The sequence below is a fragment of the Theileria orientalis genome, chromosome 3 (assembly GCF_000740895.1).
Source record: "Theileria orientalis strain Shintoku DNA, chromosome 3, complete genome".
Lineage (NCBI taxonomy): Eukaryota > Apicomplexa > Aconoidasida > Piroplasmida > Theileriidae > Theileria > Theileria orientalis.
Window position 1 is genome coordinate 845,394 of NC_025262.1, and position 27,175 is coordinate 872,568.

The window sequence follows — 27,175 nt, forward strand, 5'->3', positions numbered from 1 at the left end:
TAACGGAGCTCGTGACCACTGAATGTAGTCATTATAAAGTACATGGTAAACTATAATGTATGCTGTTTACACATTTGTGTCGTGATATTTGAGAAGATAATACTGTACAACTAAGCATAAGTAGATAGCTAGGTGTATGGCTAACTGGCTAAAATAGCTGTTAATTTAATTTAAGGGGCATACATGGCTAAAACGTTTATCTAAATTGTATATATAATAAACAGCCGATTAGAAATTTTGGGTTCATTGCCAGCTGCATAAAATGCGAGCGGAATTAAACAATTGTAAATTCTCTAGCATTATGTTGATGCGATTGATTGAAACGCTTAGTTTCACAGATATGGGCAGTCCAGATCACAATGTGCGGCTACAAGTACCTTAGGCACGAAAGCGATGGGCACTGAGACGAAGCCGGGGCAGCGGACGCAGTTCTAGAGGCTATATTGAGTGGTAGCCAGGGCCCATGGAAAATAGGGGCTCCTCGAAAATGGTCGACATGGTCTCGTTACGCATCGCCTGCGTGATCAGCGCGAGCTCCTGACACAGAGTCTCGTAGCGGTAGCTGATGCGGATGTCAGGCACGTTTGAGCGGTGAATGTCGTTGCCCTCGGGGCCCTCCTTCATGTAGTTGGGGCCCAGCCAGTGACTCTTGACCTTGGGCGAGAACCCGCTCATGAGAACGCTGTTGCGCGCCAGCTCGCACATGTCGCAGGAGCTGAGCTTCCACACCTGGGCGGCGATGCTGTACTCCTCCATCAGCGGCTCCTTGGTGAAGTGGAAGTGCAGCGGGTCGTCGGTGGAGAGCGATACCATGAGGCCGCGCGACAGGAACTCGGGCAGCGGACTCCTGTGGTAGCTGAGGAAGAGGCTGTTGTTGCTCAGCGGCGACATTGCGATGCCGACCTGGGCGAGGTAGTACAGGTACTGCAGAACCGGAGACTTCCTCAGCAGGAGCCCGTGCGATATGTTCTGGGAAATCATGAAGGCGGTCACCATGTGGTGGATCGGGCCCGCCTCGCCGCTGTGCGGCCTCAGCACGAAGGTGTTGAAGCCGCGCTGCTTACGCAGGTGGTTCAGGATCGTCATGTTCGCGAACATGTAGTACAGGTAGTACGCGTAGGGCGGGTTGTCGTCCATAACCCAGACGTCAGGAAGCGGCGTCTCCATGTTGAACAGGTAGTTCTCGGGCTTCGACTCGTCGTCGACGCTGTCGAACCCGTGCACGTGCTCGAGGAACAGGTGCAGCTCGGGGTGGCTCTGCGGGTTAATCGTGACCTCGAAGAGGGGAAGGAAGATGTTCTCGAGCATCTCGTTGAAGTTCGCAAGCTGCCTCTTTGTTCTGTACACGTCGAAGAGACGCGGCACCTGCACGAGCCAGAGCACGCTGGGCGAGTGGACTCTGTTCACGATGGCCCAGCGTGCGAGCTTGTCCCACTCGTCCCTCGAGCGGCCGTAGATCGAGAGCCGGAGCTCCGCGTTCGAGTACTTGCTATCCTCCAGGTCCGACATCACCTCCTTGATGATGTGCGCGAAGTACTTGCCGGAGACCCTGTTGTCGGTCTTGATGAAGATCTCCCTCAGGGCAGACTCCCCGATTGGGTTATACTTCGAGTTGAACTTGTCGAAGCGGTGGAAGGTGTTGCGGTCTGCGTGCATGTCGAGCGTGTCCACGCTCAGGTCGTAGGCAGTCAGGTTCATGCTCTCGAAGACCTCGCGCAGCGTCTGCTCGCGCCCCTGCTCCACGTGCACAATCTCGTCGGGATGCTTCTTCATGGCGCACTTGATGAAGCGCAAAAGGTGCTTCTGGTTCATGCAAGATGCGGCGTGAATGTGTGTGTCCACCTTGCGAATGTTGTAAAAGTCGCGGTGAGGAGCCCTCTTCTGGGCCGCCAGCTCCTTCATTTCGTTAAGGAGCACGTGCATCTGGAACTTTGAGCTGAGGTACTGAAGCCTGCGGTAGCAAAAGGACTTCATCGGCCCGTTGATGATCAGTGGCATCAGCGAGTTGTGGTCGACCACAAATTCCTCTAAACTCGGACAGGGCAAATCTATTTCGGTGCAATTCTCTCCGGGTTCTCTGCTGGAGTACAGGTGAACCACGCCGTGAATCATGCGGATTCCGAGACCCATGTCCCCGGGCATTGTGCTCGGGTCGCACGTTTCGTAAGGGTGCTGCTCCATTAAGGGCGGGTGTACGGGCGCGTCGGCAGCCACGGGGGTGAGGTTGTCGAAGTCGTGGGTGTGTAGCTCCAGGGGCCTGTCGGTCAACTGCTGAATGTACCTGAGCGTGGTAGGGCAGAACGTTTGCAGAGACATGGAGATGTACTTTTCGCGGATGAAAAGCGCCCTCACGACGTACTTGGCGGCATCAAGCAGGTCGGTGAAAGGGACTCCGCACTTCTCGTCCCCGGAGATGGTCACCCTCTGAAACTCGCGCTCAAGCGATGAGTCCAGGTCCCAGGTGCCAAAACCGCCCCTGCCTTCCCGCCTTTCCTTGTACATCTGGAAGTCAATGTCGCTTTCAGACTTGAAATCCTGGCTTGTCCAAGGCGGGATTTCGGGTTCGTGCTTAACGTCCTGACTAATCTGCCTTTCCAGGCGTTTCTGTCGTTCCTCCAGTTGCTCAATTGGACTTTCGTGCGGGAACTGGTAGGAGGGGCTGCGGAGGTCGTTTTCAGGCACTGTGTAGTTGGCCTGCTCCCCGAGAATCGTCTTAGAATTGCCATCCATAGGTATTATAATGTCGAGATGTGAATCATTAATACGGGGATCAAGCGCTGCATATTAAAAACATTGTTAATTTTGTGGAACGTGGTTCCGAATAAGTAATATTACATGACGCATTCTTTCGACGGAGTGGGGATTGTCCGTTATAGGAATATAATTATTCATGGAGGTTAATTGGCTCAGATATAGATGTAATTTATTAAAATTATTTAGTTTAATTGGAATAAATAAATAGTTCATAAATTGAGTTTATGCAATAGCATTAAGAGGAGTTACGAGAGAGTAACAGTAACATCGATCAAGAATATAAATTATGTAAAATAATAACAATGTGCATAAACTTTATATTGTTTCTAGTCTTAGTGATTAGAGAATCTCCGTTTTTTGCCCATATGGACCCTAGAAGGTTCAAATATTAAAAAATAACAACGGAGCTCCGAAAATACATCTTAATCAACAGATGTGTATCCATCAATATCGGTTTAATCTGCCGGAATAAATTTGTGTACGATATGTGTCAAATCTAAATAAATGTGTAGATAACTTTTTGAAATATATGTCATAATGTATATAAATTAATAAATATATGAATGAAACCTTTAAATCTAATATATAAAATATATATAGTTAAAAATGATCTATCTATAATCGAAACAAATAGAAAAATCTGTACTGAAATATTTGAAATAATAGCCAGCCATGAGAAAAAGAATCCAAACTGATTGAAAATTGCCAAATCATTTTATTAACTCTAATTTTGATATAATTTATTAAAATTATTTAGTTTAATTGGAATAAATAAATAGTTCATAAATTGAGTTTATGCAATAGCATTAAGAGGAGTTACGAGAGAGTAACAGTAACATCGATCAAGAATATAAATTACGTAAAATAATAACAATGTGCATAAACTTTATATTGTTTCTAGTCTTAGTGATTAGAGAATCGGTAGGGAATAATGTGTTTGTAGATTTGAAGTCAAATTACATCTCAAATGGAATAACAGTGCATCATGGCAGATTTTCAGTGAATGGAAAATACAGGATGTATATCGGTAAGGACAAAGGAATAGAGTCGGTGATATTTGGAACAGGAGTTTTGTATAGAAGAGCAGAATGTCCAATTGGTGAACAGGTAATAGTGGAGATGTTCGAAGACATAATAGTAAAGTACTTCGTAATACACATCTACACAGGAACAGTGCTAAACCATACGAGAGTAAAGAGGAAATATTACTCAAAATCAGATTGGGGATATAAGAAAATAGACCAAAACACATTTATGACTCAAATGACAAGCGAAGTGGAACTGATGTTTGATGTGGCGACGAAAATAATTCACCCATATATGGTTCAAATGGTGGAGAGTGAAAAATACTATACGGAAACATACTCACTTATCGATCAAGTAGGAGGGATAAAGCTGGACGGATTAGAAGCGCCGAAGTACACATACGGAATAGTGTACGACTCGTCAATGATGATCAAAATGGGATATTCAGCACTAGAGTCGTTTGTATCGAAGTGCGAAAGGTTCTCAATAGAGTACAAGTAAGTGGTAAATGGATAGTGCATACTAAGAGGATGATTTTATTAATAGTTGATAAGTAAGAATTAAAAAGTAGTGAGTAGTTAATGAGTAAACACGTGAGCTTAAATAAATGAAAAAGAAGCTGTATAACGACCATTTTAGTTTACTTGGAAATAAAATCAAGTTTGAAATGCCATTGACGATACTGGAATACAAAGTGACGAACCTGATGAATAAATTAGTATGGGACGCACAAATAAAGGACTACACAAACGCAGTGCAGAAAGATCACGTGGAAGCACTAAAAATACAGGCGATGTTTGATGAGAAACAGGAAGCATATGAACCAATAATATTGGATATCTCAGAACAAGTGGCACCAGAGTTGTTCGGAATAGATAAGGTGACAGGATTTCTGGGAAACGGAGAATACATACTGTACCAGATGAAGAAAGAGTACGCAGACCACTATAGAATAAAGACGGTAGTTGACACAGGGTGCGACTATAAGGAACTGTTCGAAATGGACGAAACGTTCATATTTTCATCAGTGGAAGTGTTCACGAACAAGTACAGGAAGATAGTGGTGATAAACTCGATGGTTAAGGACGGAGAAAGCCTGGTGAGAAGACAAGATATGCTGAAGAAAATAGAAGAAGAACAAGTGTACTACAGAAGAGTGGTAGGAATGGCAAGATCGGTGGTGTACTCAGGACTGGAAAAAAACTTTCCAATAAAAATAAATCTATTTCTGCACGAAAAAGAAAACTCAGTGTATGAGTCGACAGAAACAATGAGAGAAAATGAAAAATACGTAAAGTTTCAAATAAGGGAGTCGGACGGAAGAGGAATGAAGTACGTGTTCAAGTATATATTCGGAGACATACTGGAAAGAAGAAGGTACAAAATCGGAAATGTGCCGGAGGAGCCATGCATAAAAGACTACAACGTGCTTAAGAAAAATGTGCATCAAACGCAAGTGATAGTAGCAAGATCAGGATCTGGAGTTAACATGGAAATGACAGAGTACAGAGTGTACAATATCCTGTAAACGTGACAGATAAAAGAAAAAAGTAAATGTGTAGGCGTGGGAGAGTAGATCAGAAAGAAGATTAGGGATCCAGTAACAGAAACAAATTAAGAAAATATTAGATGTTTAATTTTATAAACTCTATTTCATTGATCTATACAATAAAATAGTAAATCAAATGAGAATATATGAATTATAAGCAAAGAAGATAGTTAAAATAAAAAAACTGAGCCATTAATAAAAATAGAACTAAAGGTCTTAAGTTAGTAAAAAAAAGAATCGCTGAGAAAGAAGAGTTAAATCGAAAACAAACTAAAGATCTGAAGGCCAAAATGATTTATTTTAACATATTTCAATTATTCTTTATTCTGAAACTCTGCTCAGGAATGAGGTACATAGACCTGAAAAACAACGTTATCTCAGATGGAGTGGAAGTGGAACACGGATATTTCATGACCTCGGGAAAGTACAAGATGTTTCACGCGAGAGATCCGCCGCTTGAAGTCATCCAGTACGGGCAGACGAGAGTGTTCCCGGACATGGACTACGTGGAAGGAACGCACTCGCTCTTCGTCGAACAGTTCAAAGTGGGCGACGAAGAGGCGCTGAGCATATACGTCTTTAGGATCTCGGTGACCACCAGCAGCGTAGTGTACAAGGTCTATTTCCAAAAGGCGGAGTTCTGCTACAAGTTGATAGACTGCAGCAAGTTCACGGAGCTGATCAAGGGCAAGATACACCTGTCGATAGACCTGTCGAGAAGCAAGAACCACCCGTTCTTCAACGTACACACGAAGGAGGAGCACGGCGTGTCGACGACGCTGATAGAGATAAGGAAGTCGATATCAGGTTTCAGACTAAGAAACGTAGAGACTAAGAGGTACGAGTTCGGAAGAGTTATGGACTCGGGATTCCCGATATACATGGGATACTCAAAGCTAAACATGTTTTTAACCAAGGCCACATCAATATTTATACACAAAGAGTAAGTTTATAGGAACTTAGACAGTTAATAACAGTGAGTAGTTATGTTAAGCACAAATATATGTATACGTAAGATTAGTGATGCAAGTATATGTGTATGGGTATAGTTATGTGTATATAGGTGTAGCTTTTTACATATAGCTATAGCTGGGTAGATGTATATACATATGTGTTTACATAAGGTGATACAGTTGTGTATAACTGTATACGATTAAGTGCAAATATATAAACGTGTTTAGGGATAATAGAAACTACATTGTTCTGAGACATTGGACTAAAAATATAAGGTTTGATTTAACTACGATCAATGGAATACTATCTTGGAATGCAGTAACTGACCCGGAGCCGAGCCTGTCGGAAGATATGCACCTGAAGGTGTTCAAAGTGAGAGATAGAATAGACGCATACAAAGCACTGAACGTGTTATCGACGCTGGACTTGGCGGAAAACATATCACCGGAACTTCTGGGAATAGAAAAGATAACAGGAAGACACGGAGGAGCCTCGTACATACTATATCACTTTGAATTGGGAAAGGAAAAACGTAATAAAATAAAGTACATAGTCAACAGTGAGATGGTAGACATGCTAATAGCAAAGATAGATGACAGGACGTTGCACACCAAGGTGGAAATAATAACAAATTCACACAGAACATTTGTGATGATAACGTGCCTGATGAAGATAGACCTGGCTTATGAAACAGTGATAAACTACTACGACAAGCCGAACATGGAGAACACGAGCTACTACAACATACCAGAGCCTTACCAGACTAAGATCGTATCAGACATGTACGAAAAGTTCCCGATTCAGATAAACCTGGACATCGATGACCCGCCCTCAATAGTGGACCACGGAGAGATTCAGTACGACGAGTTCGTCCTCAAGTACTACAGAATCAAGAACGAGGACGGAAGAGGATCAGTACTGACAGGAAAGTACGTGTTCGGAGACGTATGGAAAAAGGATCTGTACGAAGTAGGAAACATTCCATACGAGGAAAACAAGAAAAGGTACAAGGTGTTAGCGCACTCAGTGAACTCGAGTAGGATCATAGTGAAGCCAAAAAATATGGAGTACCCGGTACTTCCGGAGGAATTGCAAGAGTATGTAATAATAGATGGTTAAGTGATGGTCTGTGAACTAATTTTATTAGTAGCCATACTTGTGAATACATGTTAGTAGTACATATAGTGTTTACATCTGTAAATGAGAAAAGTGAAAAGGGTACACACAAAGGGGAGTTGTCGAGCAATAGATTCATGAACAAGGACGAGTTTTAAACGTGGTAGAAACCTAGAGAAACCATATCAATGAAAGCAGTAATTAGTGGAAAAAGTTAGAATAAAGGTAAGGAGCCTAAGGGCAAAAATTGAAAAAAATTGTAGATCAGTAAATATATAGATCAGATGTAATTTTTTAAACTAGAGCGTTAAGTAAAATACAAACCAATGTTTTAATGTTTAAGTGTCTAAAATTGATATAGCAATGGCTGTCATAGTGTGTGTGTTAGCAATGATGCTACTCAAGTGCAATTGCACTAAAATGTACGTGGACGTCAAAATAAACTATATGTCGGAAGGTGTAATAGTACACCACGGCACATACTTGAAAAACGGCTCATACAAGATGTTTCTCGGGGAAAAGGACCCGCTGGAAGTGGTTTTCTACGGAAACTCACGCCTTTACCCGCCGAGGCTGGAGACGAAGGACCCGAACAGCCACCAGCTCATCGTGGAGGTGTTCCACACAGGAACCAGAATGTTCGTCGTGGTACACAACTACTCCTTCCTAGGGGACGACCCGGTGGGTTACGGTAGAATATTCTTTGAATTGGGAATGGACACTTACATAGAGGTGGATTTGCCCGCGATGGTGACAGTTATAACTTCGACAGTACATTTGTCTGTGGACATAGGGCCTAAGCACAGACATCCGTTCATAATGAGAACTGTGGAGGACTTAACGACTGAAAAAAAAGTGACGTACAAGGTGGTGGAAACGTTCAACAGAATACCACTGGATGGTATAAACGCACCCAAGTACGCAATAGGATACGTTTACGATAGCACTGCGCCAGCAGTGATAGGATACACTAAAATGAACTATCTGCACGACAAGTGTTTGTCGTTCACTGTGGACTACAAGTAAGTTTATAGGATTAAAGACATCTGGTGTTTTGGAGTTTGATTTACTGAGACATCTCTTTCAGGTTTAACGCTGAGAAGGTGACGATAAAGGCGGTAAATTACATTCTTATATATGAGAGGAGGACGATTCTCAACATGCCAGTGTGGTACCTTGTTCTGAGGCCTGAATCGATTTTTTTGGAAGACGAGGTTAAAAACGCACTAGCTGTGTATGAAAAGCTTGAGAACCACTGGGAGAGGTACTTGCTGGTGACAGTCGACATTTCTGACAATGTGACGTCCGACCTGTACGGAGTGGAGAAAATCATGGGAATAGCTGGCGAGTGGAAGTACGCGCTATATCAGGTGAAGCGCGAGTTCGTCAACACGTACCAAATAAGAGCAGTGGTAGACGTGACCACCCAGGTCGTGAAGATACACCGGGTGGACAAAATGGCTGCCAATACCACAGTAGAGGTGTACACCAGCGCCGACGACACTGTGGTTATAGTGACCTCTTACATGAAAAATGGAATGATCCAGGACAAGGAGGTCGAGGTCTACGAAAAGAGAAACACCAACTTCATAGGCTTCTCGAAAATGGTGGATCCCGCTAAGACGAACGTGCTTGAGTCGTTCGTGGCTATGTACCCTATCTGTCTCGGCGTGGTCATTGGCGATAAGCCTAACGCGACCTACGGTCGCAAGGAGATAACTGGGGGCCAGTTTAAGTTCCTGTACTTCTACCTCAGGGACTCCGATTTCAGGGGCAACGACCTCAGGGACAAGTACAGGTTCGCCTACGTCTGGGAGCGCAACCCTTACGACTGTGGAAACGTAACTGTCGACGGCTGGAGCAAACGCACCAGGGTCGTGAACAGGGAGCTAAACACGCGCAAGTTCATGATAAGGAACACTTATTCGGCGCAGCCCGTCGACGTCAAGTCCTATGAAATTTACCAGCTCATGGAATGATACATGTTCATTAGTGAAACAATTTGTCACAATACACTAAATACGTTATTAATCTCTGCATTGTATGTGTATCTGTTTACTGGTATTTGTCGGAAATCCTTAGGATGCCATACTGTTTTTATTTGTAGTTTATATACTAGTGGTTATACACAATCAAGTATATATACACTGATATATATTTTACACTATACATACACTTATGTGTATAAACCTATGTATATACTTAAATGTATATAGGTATATGTGCATAGGTATATTCTCACGGGTATATATAAATAACAGGTATATATATTATTTGTGTGTTAGTATGCGATTTCCAGAGTGTTTTCCCAGAAATACGGAGGAGAGGATGGGATCTTTCTTGTCAGCACCTCGTGGCCATCCTTGGTAATCAATACCGTGTGCTCGAACTGTGCAGTCCTAAATAAGAGTCAATTGGCTTTTAAAGTATTTTTTAGGCATATTATACATATATATATTGCTCAAGCTGATACTTTGATCCGTCTACTGTTGTCAATGTCCAGCCATCTGGCCACATCATAAACGAGTTCAAGAGCGACCTTGTTACTATGGGTTCAATCGTGAAGACCATTCCCGGCTCCATCACCACATCACTTTCATTATACTCGTGCAGTACCTAGAATTGATATTAAAGCCCATGGGCGTCCTTACGTATGGGTTTTCGTGGAAGTTCCTCCCAATTCCGTGGCCAGATAAATTCGATATTGTTTTACACTTTTTAGAGTCCAGAAACTTCTCTATAGTTTTCCCGATTAATTTAATCCTGTGTGTTATTCATTAATTCATATGAATCACTAATTTAATCTTGTTTAATTTATCTATATCTACTCTAATCTTTACATAAATATAAATATATATATGTATATATCAATCCTTGACGTGAAACTAAAATATTTCAGGCACTTACTTCGCTCCTGGCTTACACACGCTGATTCCCTTTTCCAGCGCTTCGTGTGTAATCTTCATGAGTTCCACGTCCTCGTCAAAAGTATGCGAAAACGTGTACGGCCTGTTGTACCTATCCTCTGCGTGGAAATCCAGCATGTTGAGCACGATCAATGGGTCCTCAAAGGTCGAGAATATTTTTCCGAACTTATCGCTGCTTAAATAGGTCGGTATGTCCGAGGCGACCGTGCCCACCACCCTTCCTAAGTAAGGTTCTTCGGGCTTCTCGTACACATCTCTGCACTCGTCGCACAGCTTCCTTGAGATCCTCAGCATTTCCTCGTCGAGCTTGAAGTTAAACTTCTTCGTCCAGTCGTGCCTGAACAGCAGCGAAAGGGCTTCAAACACTCCAGAATCCTGATTTAAGATCTTCAGCGCCTCGTTCAACAACCTTATCACTCCTGTCTGTGCCATGATTTGGCGCTCGCACCCCTCGAGGTTACTGTGCTTCTGGCTTCTGTAGATGAGCTTATTCCTTTCTGATCTTCCCATGTAGTTTGTGTTGAGAAACTTCTTGTTCAGCTCCTTCCTCATCGGCATCACCATGTACGTCTCGCACACGTCTCCGAAGTAGCCGTCGCAGTATATACTCAGATCTATCTTCAGGAGGTCTCCTGCGCTCAGCACTGTGCTATCCGGTATTCCGTGGCACGCCACTTCGTTTACTGAGGTGCACACTGACTTCGGGAACCCGTGGTAGTTCAGCGTCGCTGGATACACGCTCTTTATTGCGCACAGCCTGTGTATATACCGGTCTATGTCGTCCGTAAAAACTCCTTCCACCACTTTCGCCGATGCAAAGTCCAGTATTTCCCTAGCCATTCTACATGCTTTCCTGATCCCTTCTATCTCTGCGTCTGTCTTTAGCGTCCCCCTCTTATCATCTTCACTATATCAATGGGTTAAACGTTATTGCTCGTGGAATTTTATATTTATATGGCTCTTATAATTAGAATGCAAGAATAATCCCATCCTCCCTAGCTAACGACTACACTGTACCTTCTGTTACTGCTCGGATATTCCACATACAGTGGTTTTCCTGTCTTGTAATAGTTTGGTCTTTTTACATTTTTAGCGGGGAGCTGTCTGCCACTTAGTGTACCCTTGCGTATACGTCCTAATAATTTATTTCAAGACTTTCAACTAACCTGAGTAGTTAAAGTGATTCCAAATGTCAATTATGCTTGCATTAGGAAGCTTTTCCTTCAACTTTTTAGCGATTTCCAAGGTTCTGTTTGACACATTTGGGTCCTCCTTTACTTCAATTGTTTGAAATCCTACTGGCCCCTTCCTCCTACACATCAATTTAAAACTATATTTTTACCTAATATATCTTTCCTTCTCGAGGATATCCTTCTGGCTTGCAATGCTACTCTTAATTCTTGCTTTTGATGTTAAATCTACCCATTTATAACTAATATACGATAAAGAATCCCTAGGGGTGCAACTTAGTAGATTTTTATTGTTATCACTCAGTTGTTTAACATTTAAACAACCTCTACAATCTTTTAAAATTATACTTTCTACATTTTGAGTAAATTTGCACAATTGTATGAGATATAAATTGGAAAAAATGCTAAGACATAATGGTATCAAGACCATTCATATGCATAATCCGATATAAAATACAAAGGCATACATTCCCACAAACACAGTACGAATTACATATATTATTGAAAATCAAGGCAGCTAACTGATAAATACTATATAGTGTGAATCGCTGGATTCGGATTCTATAGGCTTTCGTGTGCACACATCACAAAACGGTTAAGACGGTTAAGGTGTAAAAGACATATAAATACAAATAGATGCACAAATTATAATTTTTTGTAATATCGGATATCGTTTCAGGTGCGCTCTATCTCACGTGTACGCACAAAAAACAACGACATCTATGAAGCACATGATACATTATAAAATATCTTAAACTGTCACCGTGTATTGATTAAAAAGTCTATAGGAGTTTAAATATTTATAGTATTCACTTTAATTTATAAAAATAATAAATATAAGTCTAATCTATAAATTAGTTTGAAACTCCATATGTGGCATAAAATAGACTCAAATTTTATTGAATCTAAAGCACACAGATGAAAAATGTGTCAAAAATAAAATAAGGTGAACAGAAAATACGATATACCTGTGTTAAATCAGAGTTTGCTGTCTACAACTTATTATATTTATTTGACGGTAAATGGGCGTTGTTTGTTTAAGTTGGAAGTATAAATAAAAGGGTGATAAATCAGGGTGCAATTAACGACTTATAACTAAAATAAAAATAAGTTATAAATATATAAATATTTAAAAATTTCAAGCCTGTTTTAAGCGATTTTATGAGTTGCACATAATTGTTTTGTTGGGAAAGTGTACTTTGCTTAAGTGCATAATTTATAATTTCCACGTGTAAATTAGCTTTATTTAACTTTATACACATTTCAACCAATTTGTGTATTTCCTATAAAGCGATCATCTGTAATATCGGATGAATAATCTTGTGTATAATAATATGGCTGTTGGTTTATTTTTCTTTAGTGTTATAGTGGTATATACAGCGTCAAATGGAGCAGAAATCCTCACATATTGATGCCAAAGAAACTGAGACGTCCAATACAACACAAAACAATTCTAATGAATCAAACACTTCACCTTTCAACAATCATTACTGTACACGCCTACGATCTTATTCAAATCCGAACTTGGAACGACCAAAAACCGATAAACATACAAAAAAACCGAGGAGAAAAAATAAAAAAAGAACAATGAACAACAGAAACAGCAAAATAGTGAAACGCAGATCACTATCACCTGATGTTTCAGCAACGGAACCTGCTGCCCAATCGAACACGGGATCGACAAGCCTATCGGGGAGGAAGATGGACTCTTACGAGCGCGTGACACAAAAGGAAGGGATGATTGGCGTTATCGACGGTTTATCGCCCATGCCCCCGGTCAGAGCAGAAGACTTGAACGAGTCCACGCTGTGCCAAAACGAACTGACAAACGACTCAAACATGTGTTCAGATACCGGCATAAATGGATCCATGTACTCGGACAACGATTTGCAATCCCAGAATTTATACACAGAGACTGCGACGACAGGGTCGCAGCTCATGAGCGATTCACAAATGTTTAACAACACATGTAAGTGTAGCCCAGGAGTATTAAGTGTATTGCCGGACAATTATGTTATTGATGTAGCTATTTAGTGATATATACGACGTAGGTACGTGTATCTTAGTTATCTATAAGAATGTTCACACAGTATGTGTGCTCACATCTTATGTAAGGACAGCCTAGCCAAAAACCCTGACCCGAATGACGTTTATGTTGTAGCCCTGGGCGTTAACAATATGGATTTAAACATGCCAGCCAGAGCCAGCATGGTCGGCATCACCACAAACTCATCGCAGGGCTTCGATCTTTTGCAAAATATGCATTACGACCAGAACACCGCAGGCCAACACGTGTCAAATCCCACAGGCTTCATGAACGTCGTTAACGCACTGAGCGAAGGAGCAAACGCGATCAATCTGAATCAGATGAATCAACTGAGCCAGTACACAGAAGGCCAGACGAACCAGTACGGAGACCCGTACCTGCTTCAATACGGCTCAGACACACGCGCACAGGACGGAGATGAGTATATGCAGTACGAAGCAATGGACTACGTGGACAACGTCGAGTACATGCTGGACGACGGACTCGACTACGCAATGGACTCAAACTACACGCAGGACAACACGAACCTGGCGAGTAACAACTACGACCCGAACAACGTGTTCATCAACATGGACAACGCGACGCAGTCGCAGGACCAGCTGTCAGTGCCGACAGTGAGCTTTAACAACGCACTGAACACGGGAGAGGACCTGGTGATGGCGGACATGGGCACGGACGAAGACAAGGAGATGATACGCAACAACAGCATCAACGTGCTCATAGAAAACTCGGAGAAGAAGCTGGACGAGGGAGTGATGAGCAGCATCCTGCGGGACCTCATCTGCCCAATATGCCTGGAGTACTTCTACTTCCCAGTCACAGTAGCATGCGGACACACCTTCTGCCGCTACTGCATAGGACACTCGAAACTCTCAGGAAAAGTGTGCCCGCTCTGCAGACAGCCGATCGGAAGAAGCCTTAACATTAACACGATACTGTCGAACCTGGTGAAGAGCCTGAAGCTGCGCAAAAGAGGATACGTGGCAATACAGAAAGCACCGGAGGTGTCACAAACAGCAGAAAAAATGTGGTGGGACGAACACTGCCTGAAACCCTTCGTCTCAGTGCCTCTGTTCATACGCATCATGTTCGGAGGACTGGGACAGACGCCGGTCTTCTTCGACGACCTGTGCACGTGCCTGGTCAACTACTTCGACACCGGAAGAAGATGGTCCAAGACGAAGTGGGTCTTCACATTAGAGGACTTCAGGCTCCTGAGGAGCCTTATAGGGCTCCAGCTAAGCGGATCGGACCAGAGCCAAGGGAACGAAGGAGAAGGGAACGCGCTGAGCGAGGCGAACGAGGCGAACATCATGAGAGTGCACCACTGGGTGGAGGACTACATGGTCGCGAACCCGCAGCTGTGCTTCAGAGGAGAAGTCTCGTACCCGCTCACGCTCAAGGTCTACCACGACCTGAACCACAAGATCGAAGGAACAATCTTCAGCGCAATGGAAATACCATACAGACTGCCCTGGGACGCAGGAAGGCACGTGAAGTCGCTGCTGCACCTGCCTCACAGCTCAGTCTCGCTCTCGCACCTGATCTTCACGCAGTGCGCGAACGGACAGTTCGGCATCCTGGACGTGGGCAGCACGATAGGAACGATGATCAAGATCCAGAACTCGCACGTGCTGAAAACAGGAGACAGGATACACATCGGAGACAAGCACGAAGTGGACGTGCACATCTACAAGGACTCGATCGGCACGCCCTTCAGAGACTACAAGTGGGACGCGAACACGAACCAGGTGATCAACTACACAGAGTACATCAACAGCCACCAAAGCACGTCGCCATCGGAAGGAGACATGTCGGACCACGGAGGGCCCGATAACGCGGGCTCGGGCGACGAGACGATAGGCGCGGAGAAGGGCGCAAACCTGCACGACCTGGACAGCTTCCTGAAGCTGCGCATCTTCGCAGACCTGCAGGTGGAGCGCGACGTGTGGATATGCCCCAAGGGAGTGATACTGGGCAGAGGGCCGGTCACACAGTCCTCGTACAAGAAGCTGTCGATCACCACGCAGAACGGCTACATCTCCAGGGAACACTGCCTGATCTACTACGACGGAAGCAGGCCGACTGGCAGCAGGTGGATCCTGCGAGACATGAGCACGCTTGGCACCTTCCTTAAGCTGAAGCCCTTCCAGGAGCCGATGCCGCTGGCGCCGGGCTTCGTGTTCAAGGTGGGCCAGTGCAAGGTGGAGGTGGGATCGCCGCAGGACATGACGCGCCGAGTGCCCACCTCGGCCACGCTGATACTCTCGCAGCTGCTCCAGTCGCACATGGAGCCCTTTAGACTCATGGAGATACAAAACCACCTGGCCAACTCGGCGAACGGCCACCCGAGCCTGACCATAGTCCCGAGCAGCTTCACCGGGGTCGGAACCGGGACCACCCAGAGCAGCAATATGCTGGACTCCGCGGGATTCGAGACCCAGGGCAGGCTCCAGGGCGAATCCGCGGGCAGGTACGAGGGGTCGCGGGGGGTCGGCGACGACGTCGACCCCGACGGACAAATCGTGCCCGAGTCGCTACGCGACGTGGTTTTATAATGTATAATATGATTTAATTTTGCGTACATGTTTGCTTCTGAGATGTGTAGCGGAACTCGCCCGTTAGGCGTCACACGGCCAGCACGACGGACGTTGCAGTAATATGCATGGTTGTGCATACTTCTCAAATATTTTCCACTGAAAACAACACCTATCGCAACAAAAATTTACACTAAGTTTTTTCCGGAACCTAGGTAAAGGAATCCAGAGAAATATAGGTGAAAAATTACACATTTGTGGACGGAGAATCAAAATTACCACAGTTTTCGAGTTTATCGGCTATTTCGAGCTTCTACTCGAAATAAGAGAGAATCGCAACCTATTATAAAATACTGTCACGGTTTTAAACTAAATAATTAGTTTTGCACCTCTAATTACAGCAACACACTTCCGGGGACTTTTCTCGTCGATTCAACTTACATTTAAGGCTTAAAGTTCAAGTTTGGAGAGCGAGTATATTCAATTACCATGACTCTCTTCAAGGATCGCAAATTCTGCAAGCTACTCACGAGCGTTGACAAGAACGCGCAGGAAGGTTACATGGGCAATGTGTTGGAAAACGGCATGTTCCCCTCCAACAATTACGGCTCCGTGGAGCGCTTTTCCGCCGACGCGGAGAAGAACAAGCTCGGCTCCAGCGATTCCATATCGAGTTGCGTCACCCAGGTCTCAATCAAGCAGCGGGACGAGCGAGCGCCCGTCGAGAACGACACGAACCTGGATTACGAGGCTGAGAGCGACAAGAGGGAGGAGAGCATTTCTGAGGAGGTCGGCGCGAAGCTGGTGAGCGTGGACGAGCATGGAATCAGGACCTATCGCTGTTCAAACTTAATTATTTTTGACTACGACGACACCATCCTGCCCACGTACTCGCTCACCCTCCTCCAGAGGCCCAGGTTCACCACGAAGCTGTCGGAGGAGGTCATTCAGGAGCTCGGCAAGCTCGGCGACGCAGTTTTAGAGAACTTCATGACTGCTTTAAGCTACGGCACCATCGTCATCGTCACCAACGCCAGCTCCGACTGGGTGTCCCAGAGCGTCGAGAGGTACCTGCCTAAGGTCGGCGAGTTCCTCATCAAGTACAAAATCAGGATCATCTCAGCTCGCGACAGGTTTGGGAACTCTCTGCTCGCCCAGAAACACTGGAAGTACTTCATTTTCATTGACCTGATTGAGGAGCAGTTCATCAGACAGCTCAAGTCTGGCGAGCCGTTTTCCGTGATTTCCATCGGCGACGGCTCTGAGGAGCGCGACGCCTGCATGAAGTTGGTTAGCATTTTTAAGAATCAGGGCTGGACGTTCAAGAATTTAAAATTTTTGAACCAGCCCAGCTACAACTGCCTAACTTTGGAGCACATTCTGCTCCAGAAGTCCTTTAAGAACTTTATTGAAATTGACTCTTCTGCCGATTTGTGCATTCAGTTCGACAAATCCACAAACTAATATGCTTTCCTCTGATTGTATTTCTACTGATTTACTTATATTATCCATTTCACCGGTTCTGCTTACTCATCCTTGCTATTAGCTAATTTAAATAAGCTTTTACACTATAGCTAGCCCCTAAAACGTTGTCTTTTACTAATTGCCGAGTATTAAAATTTACTTTTACAAGTTACCATCACCAGAACTAGTCCGACGTTCAGACCAATTGTACATATAGGCACATAATAACTATCTACCCAGTTCTAACCAACTGTGTACTGTGCAATTATTATTTACTGGAGTCGCTTTATGTAAACTGATACTACGTCCGTTCCACTCTTCGGCTTGTGGACTAGTGAGCACTTTGCCAACGTGTTCACGTGGAAAAGCCGTGTAACAAACACGTCGCTTTCGACCGCATCCACTCCTATGTACCTTTTTTCTTCCTTTTCCTTTTGCGGGTCTACCTTTATTGGGGACTCGTCCTCGTCTTCGTCCTCTTTTTCGAATGCCTCTACTGGTAAATTTTCCGGATTTGATTCATCCTCCATATCATCAACCTTCTTATTCTCCTTTCTTTCCTGAATGTATGGCTGAAATCTCGGCCTTCGTATTCCCTTCAGGTTCTTATTCTTTCCTGGGTCATCTATCCCCTCGTCGAAGTCTATGCGGTACGTCGGCCCTGTGTTTTCTATCTTATGTGCTCCCGGTTCCACTTGATGGCACTCGAAAGACACTTCATACGGCTGAACTGACGGCTTGTGGTATAGTGGATAATAGTGTGACTTTGGCTGCTCAAAACTCTGCGATGGTGTCGGTTGTGCTGTCTTGAACTTTACTGACACTTGAACTAGCCCCTTGACCAAAATTTCATGGTTTAGCCTACGTGTCAATATTTACATATATTTATGTTAATTTCCACTTATGTAAATGCATCTTTCTGTTTACTTACGTCAATTTAAATGTTTACCTAAATTCATTAACTTGTACAGCACTCTTACTTACACAGTGTTATAGTCTATCTATATTCTAATTTTCACTCTAGCCTTGTTTCAGTTTTATTCTATGTAACATGGTCACGCACCTGATCATATCTGTCGACGGTGGTATCAATTTACTATCCACTAGGAGCTCATTTGAAAAGTTTCCGTGCTTCAAGGTGTGTTCCTTGTTATCGTGTACTATCGACCACTTCAAGTTTTTGTTCCCCTCTATCGTCAGGAGCACTGCGTCCTTCCCCTCGTAGCTCAGTACTCCTTCCTCCAGTTTAACGTGCTTCTGTCTACTCAGCAGAATCGACCTTCCTCCGGGCTTAATCATGAACGTTCTAATGTATCGATTGTTTTCCGTGCGTGCAAATGATAGAATACACATATCTGTTTGCTGGCTCAAACTTACTGTGGGTCCGTGAATCCCCAACTCTGAACTCCGTACACGATGCTTACTAATGCAAGGAACAGGTTGATCAGTCCCCACTGTAAATGCGATTATTTTGTTATATGTGTCTATCTAATTTTTACTACTGGGACAACTAAGCTGTGTACTGGTACTTGTCCCAACGGATGGGCATTACCACAACTCTGTGGTCGCTCTTCTTACTTACTTTTATTATTTTCCTTTTAAAATTTCCGTAGATTAAAAACAGGAACGATCCTACGATCCACATTAGCGGCGACTTGAATACGAAGCCCAGGAGTATTGTGATGATAAGCACCAATCGATCGTACGTCGACTCTGCCCTCAGTGGTGCCAGGCCTCCCTCCACGTCCAACTCCTCTTCTCCCGGGTCATTGTCCAGTTCATCCCTCATGAACGCCATTATTTTATCTCTTATTTTATTTGAAATTGCCTCCTTCATGTTCAGGTACCTATCGTACAGTACTGCGATGTGTGTGTCGAAAACGCCTTCGTTTTCTTGCTCCTGTGCGCTCATATCCGGGCCACCAGCGTTGCCGTGTGTGCTGGCGGCGGTTATGTTGTTCAGGTGACTTGACGTCGACGGGTCGTCAGCTTCCGTCGGTGGTCCCAGCTCTATCACCTCCGGCTTTAAGCGCGGCTTCCTCGAGAACATGCTGATCCTCGGCATCTTAAAACCTGGCGATTCTCGCTGCGGGCTCATGTATTCTCGCTGCGGACTCACGGTTCCTTGTAATTCCCCGGCCGACCCACTCATGTTTGGTGTATTCTTATCCGAGTTGTCCAAATCCATGTCTACACTTCTTTTTTTTCAAATTTTGGTGCCTGGGTCTCTGGGTACGGGACTAGGTCTGCCTCAAACTGCCAATCGTTTATTATCTTCTCCTGCTCCCTCTTACTGTACCCTTCGATTAAAAACCTATTTTTCGTTATAATCTACTACTCTTGTGCACTCACCTTTCGGTTTTCCCGTCCAAATACTCTACTTGCACGTTTGCCGGTGTGTCGTAGTCCAATATTTCCCACGTCACGTTAAGTGAGGGATACTTTAGCTTAAGTTCCTTTCCCGTTGCGTATACTACAAGTCTCCTATGAAATAAACAATCAATTCGTATCACTATGTGCTTAATTCGTATGACTTTTTGGGCTCAGGTGCCGTCTATTCTTAGAATTGTAATAAATTGTGAAAAACGAACCTAGCGATATCAGCTGTGTTCAACCTTCGATTAGAATATGAAATATGCATATGTTTAACTGCTCCGAATATGCTCAGCTTTGGCACTAAGTTATAAGGTGGCATATTTGAACAAAATTGTTCAACTCGGGGCTCATTTCTCAAATTTTTATTCTAGAAGTGCAAAATTACAGCCAACCAAAGGCTAAAATATGAAAGTACAAATGTTCCAATGTTTATATTGGATATATTGTGAAAAGCTACAGATTATTAGTATGAACATGGCGCGTCGTTATGTCATATCGGGTGTGACTGTGAATGCTCGAAATCTGTGGTTTAACTCGACCATATTGTGCAGATTCCACACTGACCCGAAGCAGCCCAGATTTCTATTTCTAATTCCGTATACTACTCTCGAGATTCTGGAATGTAGCAGTGCCATTCCGCACATACAGCAGGGCTCGTGGCTCAGATACACTTCGCAGCCCGTGCATAAATAGTCCGGAAAGTCATTCCTGTTTTTCGTTTTCCCGCTCTTCTTTCCGTCTGCCACGTTTCCTACTGCTATAATTGAGGCGTGCCTCAGTATATGCACATCTCTCTCGTCGCACGCTTTCGATATCACCTTATCTTTAAAGGTTATGATACATACACATTTGCCTTCATTCTCCCTAGATTCTAAACATTTATTACAAGCGTCTATCTGATAAATCTAATACATATATACGTATGCGCATTTTTTAAATCGGCACACACCCCTCAGTACTCTGAACAGCCTCTTAAGCATGCTTTTATTCAGTTCGGGTCTAAAAATACTTGTGCATCCATTAAAACACATTATATTGTACTTATAACTTACGAAATTTGCAATGGCTGGAAAGAAGGCTTAACAAACTTGAGTGGCCAGTGTACCTTCCACTTATGGAATTGTTGTGGAGTATAGGGAGCGTATCTGGGCACCTCGACCTTGTGGAATGCGTGTATTTTAACATCGTTTTCGTTTAAAATCTTTGTTGCCTCCTTCCTATCATCTCCGTATATCACTAGTATGCGATCATTATCTAATATTTTACACATCCTCAGGTATAATGATTTAGAGAAGAACGAACTTTTGCGCAGTGAGGAAGTCAACTCCAGCGCCTTGTTCGTGTTTTTGCGATCGATTTCTACAGCTTCCAGCTGCATAAGTTCTACATCACGCGTATACTCGTCCGAAACGATTTCAACAACGCTATATTTCGCGTAGTTTTCATGTTTATCATCGTTTTCATCGCTGTTATTTACTTCTATCTCGGAATCTGGACGAATCTTGGTCATGCTCCTGGACCATCACCTTACTCATGTTACAAGCTACGAACCCGGCTTAAACATGAAAAAACTACCAATTTGACTTTCCCTACCTATTTATAATTTACAGAAAGAATATTTACTACCTTTATTATGCAAATTACACGTATATTGTCTAATTCTTCTCATTTGTTGATGGCATTATGCACGCCCAAGACACTCTTACACATATGTATTATAGTGTGTAGATGCTCGAAATAACTAATATCTAGTACACAATTATATACTTTTTTGAATGTCAGTCTAAAATAAATTCCGTTTTAATATTTTTCAATTTTTACGTATGAGTGTGTAAATCTATGCAGGATGGCAGCCTTCAAACTTTCTGTAGTGTTCTACTTTCTTTTTCTGGGCGCATACGCTAAAAACACGAGCCACTCATCGCAGGAAATCTTACAGTCGAATGGAGTCAAGAGTGACGGGCCCAGGTCCGAGACCAAGTCTGACACTACCATCGAGGCCATGACTAGGGACGATAACTCTCAGGAACGCTGTGACATGGAGCCGGACAACAAAATAAACGAGCAATTTACCAAATACGTTCAGGAATTCAGTACGTTTCCTTGTTTTCATGTATTTTTCAGCCGAATCTGACTCTGGGAAGCTCCTCAAAAGCATGATCTCTCGGGGTCCCATGTCCAAGCTCTCGAGACCCATCACCAACTTACTTGAAAAGGTCGACAAAGGTACTTTATTTCTCTCTGACTCACTTTCAGGTCACATTGAGCGTCTGAAACGTGTTTCTAAGGAGGTACTTTACTATTTTAACTCTTTGCTCTTTAGCCTTATGACATGACCTGGAACGTTGTTAGCCTCGTTCTTTCGGCAATCTACACTGTGGTTCTCGCCTACTTGACCATGGTCTGTCCGCTTTCCAACTACACCATCCTCACAATCAGTGCCTACGTGCTCTGTTCTGTCGTGATGGGACTCTGCCATGACATTCTTCCTCTCTGGGCTGTCGCCGCGTTCGGTATTGTTGGGGACATTGTCGTCTGGTTCCTGCTCAGCTTCCTCGACAATGTAAAGAGGAGGCAGATTTGTGTTTTATCAGCTTGCATGGTTCGTTCCACCCTTATTTAATTACGTTCCCTAATTCCTTTAGGTTTTTTCTAAGATGGTTTACGACCTCCATGCTGTTCTCCCTGTGGACTTTATAAGTCCCAATTACACTGGAATTTGTGGAATCCTAGTCAACTATAGTACGTCCCGTTATTCATAATCTCCTTCAGTTTTCCGCTCAAACAGTTTCATATTTCTGAGGATTTCCTATTTGGTTTTCTTAATTCTTCTTACTGGCTCAATTTTCATACGGCTGCCTTCATTCGTTGCTGGAGATCCCATGGAACTGCAGGAGATAGATGTTGGAGCGTACGTTTCCTATTATCTAATTCTCGCTCAGAACTATCATGAAGAGGCTCATTTGCTTCGTTTCAGCTCTCCCTGCTGCCGGATTTTGCAACCAGATCTACTCTACCATAAGAAAAGTTGCCAACCCGCTCGGTATGAGCCTCAACTTTAATGCTATTTTAGGGCCGATGACTTACTTCGTAATTCCTACCAAATTTAGGTTGGAGGAGCTGGGATCATATGTTGCTGTTTTATCCTGGGTCTCATTTGCAATCGCTTACTACGAATTAATAAAACATTCCAATGAGAATCAAATATTAACACCTCCGAAGAAACGTAGATCCTGGAGAGCGTATACCAGAACCATTTCCAGACTATAGGTTTTAACTAATTTCTGTATCATAATGTTTTATTTTTTTTCTATATGTATTACGAATCTAAAGGCTCTATGTTAGTCAAAGTTACCCCTCAGGACCAAAGTTGGTTACAAGGTTATTGTTGGCCTAGATGTTGTCATCAGTTGACCTAAGATAACGTAAATCATCATCGGGGTTTAAGAACCATAATTTGAAGGATCAATTCACAAAGGTTGTTGAGATCGATCAAAAAATACAGGGTTAGCTCCCCACAGATAATTCAAGTTTAAAAGAAAACTATGGACTTTTATTAACATTTGTATATTAGGTTTTAATTTACGTTTTATAAGCAGATGGTGCACTCATTTTAATATAGACCGATTTTAAAATTACACAGTTTTAAATGGAAGGATATCGCAATCAAAAACGGGATAATCCCCGGGATTCCAAACATTCTAACTCTTTAAAGGAACAGGAAACTCAGGAATCTTCCTCAAAAAGGGCCAAAAACGAAAATTTTGAAAAGTTACACAGCACAAGAACGGAACTTCTACACAAACACTTCGGTTATACCGATGAGAATAACCCATTTGGAGACGAGGAACTGACCCAGCCTTTCATTTGGGGAAAGAATGAGAAGTTCAAGTCGCCAGATAATAAAAAAGGGCCAGAGCTGTCAGTGAACGAGGTTCAATCGAAAGTCGTAAGTATTAATAGAATTAATTAAGTATTAGGATGAATTAAAGGAGCTGAAGCAGAGAAGAAAACATTATGAGCTGGAAAAGTCGAAATTGATTGAATCGAGACTCACGAGCGACAAAAAGAATGATGAATCATACGAAGAATGGGAAGCAAAGGAGATGGAGTTTAATCTGAAGCAAATAGTTGCGAAGCCGCTGATGAGATATAAACAAGGTGAGTGCGAAGGAAGATAAAAATATGTAGGAAGGCCTAAGTTGGTGGACAAGCTTATACTAACAGTGGACCCGGATTTTACAGAGTCGTTTAAGGAAGAATTTGAAATAAATAACCTGTTTAAACGGCAGAGTTCAGAAGATGTTAAAGAGGCAGTGGAAATAATAAATGCTTATCTACAGCTGGAAAAGTTGCCAGAGTCGACGGAGTATTTAGAGAACCTGCTAGTGTTAGCAAAGGTAACAGGGTGATGAAAATAAAATGTATCAGGAGCCAGCACAAAGTAACTTTGAGTTGACAGGGGTCTCCCAAATGGTAGGAGAGAAGATTGATCAAATCATGTCAAGTAAATCACTGAGTGAGCTGGAAGGTACAAATTAGGCACACACACGGTGCTGTAGATACGTATTTACAAAGTTAAATGTGTATGGCTAGCATATATTAGATATATCAGAACTGCATTGTTTTACTAATTGATACTCAGTGTTTGAAACTCAAATTAAAAAGAAGTTGGAACTAGGAGTAGTTGACACGAACTTCTGGGAAACAGCACTGTCAAGAATCCCGTACTTTAAGGTACGAGCTAACAAGTGAAAAGATGTGTAGGCGTGCAGATATGTGTCGAACGTGTTGAGGGGATCTGACCGCAGTGATGCCCCTGCGACTGCAAGTGACTCGAATGATCGTAAGGAGTGGTAGGTGAAGAACTTTAATTAGATTTAAAAATAAACAAAAGATAAGTTGGCAATGGTTTACATATGTAGTTGCTAGCGAACACAGGAGTCCACCCGTCTTTACAACTAGTGATAAATGTACGGACTAAGATCCTGTAATAACAACGTCTCAAAGTATTTATTATATTGTTCTCACATAATAGTTAATACGCGAGATACAGGGAAGACGAGAGCTCGAAAACGAAAGTAAAAAGTGAAGGAAAGAAGGAGATGAAAGATAGAAGGTCAGACGGAAAAAAGAAGGGAAGCTATGAGAAGTTTGTACAGTACACAAAGTTGGAGGAGGACGAGGAAATATTCGACGACCTCGTAGATTTAAGAGGAGAACACGGAGACCTGGAAACTCCGAAGTATTTTAACAGAGTTAAAAGGGGATACGAGTGGACGAAGTACAACATGGCACACTATGACCCGGATCATCCGCCTCCGAAGCTGGTGCAAGGGTACAGGTTTAACATCTTTTACCCGGAGCTGAAGGGCAAGGTTCCGCAGTGGAAGCTGCAAAAGGACGGAGAAAAAACTGAAACGGCACTGATAAGGTTCATCGGAGGCGCCCCGTACAGAGATATCGCGTTCAGAGTGGTCAACAAGGAATGGGTGACGGACCCTCAGAAGGGATTCAAAAACTTCTTCGACAACGGAGTGCTGCATCTTTACTTCGACTTTAAGAAGATAAAATATAGAAGATGATCTTTAGTCGCTAATTTAATTTATTACGTTATTCGCAGTAACTACGCTTGTTCCCACAATGTGTATAGCCACTTTAAAATTTTAGAAAACGACCCAGTAATGTCCGATTCTGAAGTGGAAGAAGAAGTCGGTACGTTTAAACGAGGAATTGAAGTGAATTAACGACATGTGTACAGACTACGACGCTCTCTCGGTCGATGAGCTGTTCCAGCACGGAAAATCTCTGTTCAGGGAAAAGAAGTATTTGGAATCAGCAGAGTATTTATCGCGAGCACTGGAAAAAAAGTTGGTTCCCCCAAACGCCTTAAATTTGTTTATTACAACTTAGATCTGGCGAGGATCCTTCCCACTACTCACTCAGGGACTACTACCTCTGGTACGCGGATTCGCTGCTCACAAACGAGGAGCAGAGCTCAAACATATTCGAGTCTAGTGTTGACGAAGGTATTAGAGTACACATTTTCACAGTTCTCAGGTCACGACGAGGAGCTGCCCTCGGCCCAGACTGTGCTGGACGCGGCCAACAAGACTCAGGCGAACCAATCGGACGAATCGGTATACACCCAGTATAAATAGACCAATGCCACTAATATACGATTGCCATTAGTAAATATTGGTGTACTTAGATAATATGGGCCAGAAGTGTGTCAAGTGACTCTTCAAAGCCCAGCCTACAGTATTCAAAACGTATTTATTGTGCAGAGAATAATCAGATATGCACACATCACACAGAACAGACGTAAAATAAAAAGTAAATAAAAACGTTCAGCTCGCGTTCGACCTGTTCCAGTTCGCAAATGAGTGCTATCTAAACTACTTCAAGGAATTGGAATCAAAGAACATGGAGCCTCTGCCCGAGGATGTGCTAGACGCTTCGTACTGCCTAGTACGCATAGGAGACATGTTTTTCAGCAACCACCAGTTCGAGGAGTCCTCAAAGGTAAGCTTGTATAGACTTATATGGATAACCGCGGACCTTTGTAACACATGTGCAAACTGACACATTTGGGCATTAATGAACACGGATCACGTAACTGAAGGAGCACTTATGAACATACACAAACATATCAGTAATCAAATGAGTTTAGGAATATGAAAGGGCGATAAAACTGAGGGAACAGTATAATCTGCCACTTAAACACCTGGCGTCAGTGTACATATCCCTGGCACAAAGCCAAATGTTCAATGGAAAGCAAAAGCTTTCACTGGAAACGTTTAACAAAACGGGAGAACTGCTCAGAAGGATGTTGAAGGAGGACCTGAAGGATGAGGAGAAAAAAAACCTGGAAAATACACTGGAAGATGTAATAATACAGGCGGAGGACCTAAAGAAGCTTTTGGCAGAGCCCGCAAGTGCGGAAGGTCAAAACATAAAAGGGAGCCAGAGCAACGCGGCATCACTAATACCGAAAACGACGGTGAGCAAAATACGTAACAAAACACTTATACACACTAAGACAATATAAATGACCTAATACTCCAACAGGGCACGCTGGACGAGAGACAGCTGGACGCAAATATGGTGAAATCTGTGGTAATTAACATTAACGTGGAAGATGTGCCAGAAAAAAGGAGAAGAATCGACCTGTCGAAAGCTTACGAATAAAATATTATGACCTCAAGTATCTCAAATCTGGGGAGCGGCAATTT

The 27,175-nt window shown here is 43.2% G+C and overlaps 15 protein-coding genes across 15 annotated transcripts; 10 read left to right on the forward strand and 5 right to left on the reverse strand.

The window, feature by feature from the left end:
• Window positions 1–170: 170 nt before the first annotated feature.
• TOT_030000388 lies at window positions 171–2,892 on the reverse strand (the record flags this gene model as incomplete). The annotated part of the gene is made up of 3 exons (XM_009693131.1): window positions 171–187; window positions 510–2,777; window positions 2,841–2,892. 3 exons carry the CDS (start codon window positions 2,890–2,892, stop codon window positions 171–173), a joined length of 2,337 nt encoding a protein of 778 aa, XP_009691426.1.
• Window positions 2,893–3,627: 735 nt separating this feature from the next.
• Window positions 3,628–4,281, forward strand: TOT_030000389 (conserved hypothetical protein; the record flags this gene model as incomplete). The annotated part of the gene is made up of 1 exon (XM_009693132.1): window positions 3,628–4,281. One exon carries the CDS (start codon window positions 3,628–3,630, stop codon window positions 4,279–4,281), a length of 654 nt encoding a protein of 217 aa, XP_009691427.1.
• Window positions 4,282–4,387: 106 nt separating this feature from the next.
• On the forward strand, window positions 4,388–7,557 carry TOT_030000390 (conserved hypothetical protein; the record flags this gene model as incomplete). The annotated part of the gene is made up of 4 exons (XM_009693133.1): window positions 4,388–5,304; window positions 5,535–6,272; window positions 6,511–7,397; window positions 7,460–7,557. 4 exons carry the CDS (start codon window positions 4,388–4,390, stop codon window positions 7,555–7,557), a joined length of 2,640 nt encoding a protein of 879 aa, XP_009691428.1.
• A 205-nt stretch (window positions 7,558–7,762) lies between these two features.
• Window positions 7,763–9,378, forward strand: TOT_030000391 (conserved hypothetical protein; the record flags this gene model as incomplete). Its single annotated transcript, XM_009693134.1, has 2 exons — window positions 7,763–8,421; window positions 8,487–9,378. The coding sequence occupies 2 exons, from the start codon at window positions 7,763–7,765 to the stop codon at window positions 9,376–9,378; spliced, it is 1,551 nt and encodes a 516-aa protein (XP_009691429.1).
• A 302-nt stretch (window positions 9,379–9,680) lies between these two features.
• TOT_030000392 (methionine aminopeptidase) lies at window positions 9,681–11,946 on the reverse strand (the record flags this gene model as incomplete). The annotated part of the gene is made up of 7 exons (XM_009693135.1): window positions 9,681–9,798; window positions 9,873–10,015; window positions 10,051–10,162; window positions 10,307–11,233; window positions 11,344–11,461; window positions 11,493–11,638; window positions 11,669–11,946. 7 exons carry the CDS (start codon window positions 11,944–11,946, stop codon window positions 9,681–9,683), a joined length of 1,842 nt encoding a protein of 613 aa, XP_009691430.1.
• Window positions 11,947–12,902: 956 nt separating this feature from the next.
• Window positions 12,903–16,121, forward strand: TOT_030000393 (uncharacterized protein; the record flags this gene model as incomplete). Its single annotated transcript, XM_009693136.1, has 2 exons — window positions 12,903–13,485; window positions 13,678–16,121. 2 exons carry the CDS (start codon window positions 12,903–12,905, stop codon window positions 16,119–16,121), a joined length of 3,027 nt encoding a protein of 1,008 aa, XP_009691431.1.
• Window positions 16,122–16,148: 27 nt separating this feature from the next.
• TOT_030000394 (hypothetical protein) lies at window positions 16,149–16,449 on the forward strand (the record flags this gene model as incomplete). Its single annotated transcript, XM_009693137.1, has 2 exons — window positions 16,149–16,219; window positions 16,299–16,449. 2 exons carry the CDS (start codon window positions 16,149–16,151, stop codon window positions 16,447–16,449), a joined length of 222 nt encoding a protein of 73 aa, XP_009691432.1.
• Window positions 16,450–16,589: 140 nt separating this feature from the next.
• On the forward strand, window positions 16,590–17,564 carry TOT_030000395 (conserved hypothetical protein; the record flags this gene model as incomplete). Its single annotated transcript, XM_009693138.1, has 1 exon — window positions 16,590–17,564. One exon carries the CDS (start codon window positions 16,590–16,592, stop codon window positions 17,562–17,564), a length of 975 nt encoding a protein of 324 aa, XP_009691433.1.
• Window positions 17,565–17,836: 272 nt separating this feature from the next.
• Window positions 17,837–19,752, reverse strand: TOT_030000396 (conserved hypothetical protein; the record flags this gene model as incomplete). The annotated part of the gene is made up of 3 exons (XM_009693139.1): window positions 17,837–18,425; window positions 18,628–19,018; window positions 19,104–19,752. 3 exons carry the CDS (start codon window positions 19,750–19,752, stop codon window positions 17,837–17,839), a joined length of 1,629 nt encoding a protein of 542 aa, XP_009691434.1.
• A 2-nt stretch (window positions 19,753–19,754) lies between these two features.
• TOT_030000397 (conserved hypothetical protein) lies at window positions 19,755–20,259 on the reverse strand (the record flags this gene model as incomplete). The annotated part of the gene is made up of 3 exons (XM_009693140.1): window positions 19,755–19,878; window positions 19,917–20,048; window positions 20,156–20,259. 3 exons carry the CDS (start codon window positions 20,257–20,259, stop codon window positions 19,755–19,757), a joined length of 360 nt encoding a protein of 119 aa, XP_009691435.1.
• A 166-nt stretch (window positions 20,260–20,425) lies between these two features.
• On the reverse strand, window positions 20,426–21,450 carry TOT_030000398 (deaminase; the record flags this gene model as incomplete). The annotated part of the gene is made up of 3 exons (XM_009693141.1): window positions 20,426–20,832; window positions 20,890–20,939; window positions 20,993–21,450. The coding sequence occupies 3 exons, from the start codon at window positions 21,448–21,450 to the stop codon at window positions 20,426–20,428; spliced, it is 915 nt and encodes a 304-aa protein (XP_009691436.1).
• Window positions 21,451–21,786: 336 nt separating this feature from the next.
• On the forward strand, window positions 21,787–23,210 carry TOT_030000399 (conserved hypothetical protein; the record flags this gene model as incomplete). The annotated part of the gene is made up of 7 exons (XM_009693142.1): window positions 21,787–22,033; window positions 22,065–22,166; window positions 22,197–22,231; window positions 22,264–22,542; window positions 22,586–22,682; window positions 22,713–22,851; window positions 22,883–23,210. 7 exons carry the CDS (start codon window positions 21,787–21,789, stop codon window positions 23,208–23,210), a joined length of 1,227 nt encoding a protein of 408 aa, XP_009691437.1.
• Window positions 23,211–23,254: 44 nt separating this feature from the next.
• Window positions 23,255–23,359, forward strand: TOT_030000400 (hypothetical protein; the record flags this gene model as incomplete). The annotated part of the gene is made up of 1 exon (XM_009693143.1): window positions 23,255–23,359. The coding sequence occupies one exon, from the start codon at window positions 23,255–23,257 to the stop codon at window positions 23,357–23,359; it is 105 nt and encodes a 34-aa protein (XP_009691438.1).
• A 230-nt stretch (window positions 23,360–23,589) lies between these two features.
• Window positions 23,590–25,525, forward strand: TOT_030000401 (cactin; the record flags this gene model as incomplete). Its single annotated transcript, XM_009693144.1, has 7 exons — window positions 23,590–23,889; window positions 23,921–24,101; window positions 24,132–24,340; window positions 24,372–24,471; window positions 24,586–24,677; window positions 24,708–24,796; window positions 24,997–25,525. 7 exons carry the CDS (start codon window positions 23,590–23,592, stop codon window positions 25,523–25,525), a joined length of 1,500 nt encoding a protein of 499 aa, XP_009691439.1.
• Window positions 25,526–25,624: 99 nt separating this feature from the next.
• TOT_030000919 (uncharacterized protein) lies at window positions 25,625–27,131 on the forward strand (the record flags this gene model as incomplete). The annotated part of the gene is made up of 7 exons (XM_009693145.1): window positions 25,625–25,655; window positions 25,702–25,810; window positions 25,854–25,969; window positions 26,001–26,080; window positions 26,295–26,465; window positions 26,614–26,943; window positions 27,012–27,131. The coding sequence occupies 7 exons, from the start codon at window positions 25,625–25,627 to the stop codon at window positions 27,129–27,131; spliced, it is 957 nt and encodes a 318-aa protein (XP_009691440.1).
• Window positions 27,132–27,175: the final 44 nt, after the last annotated feature.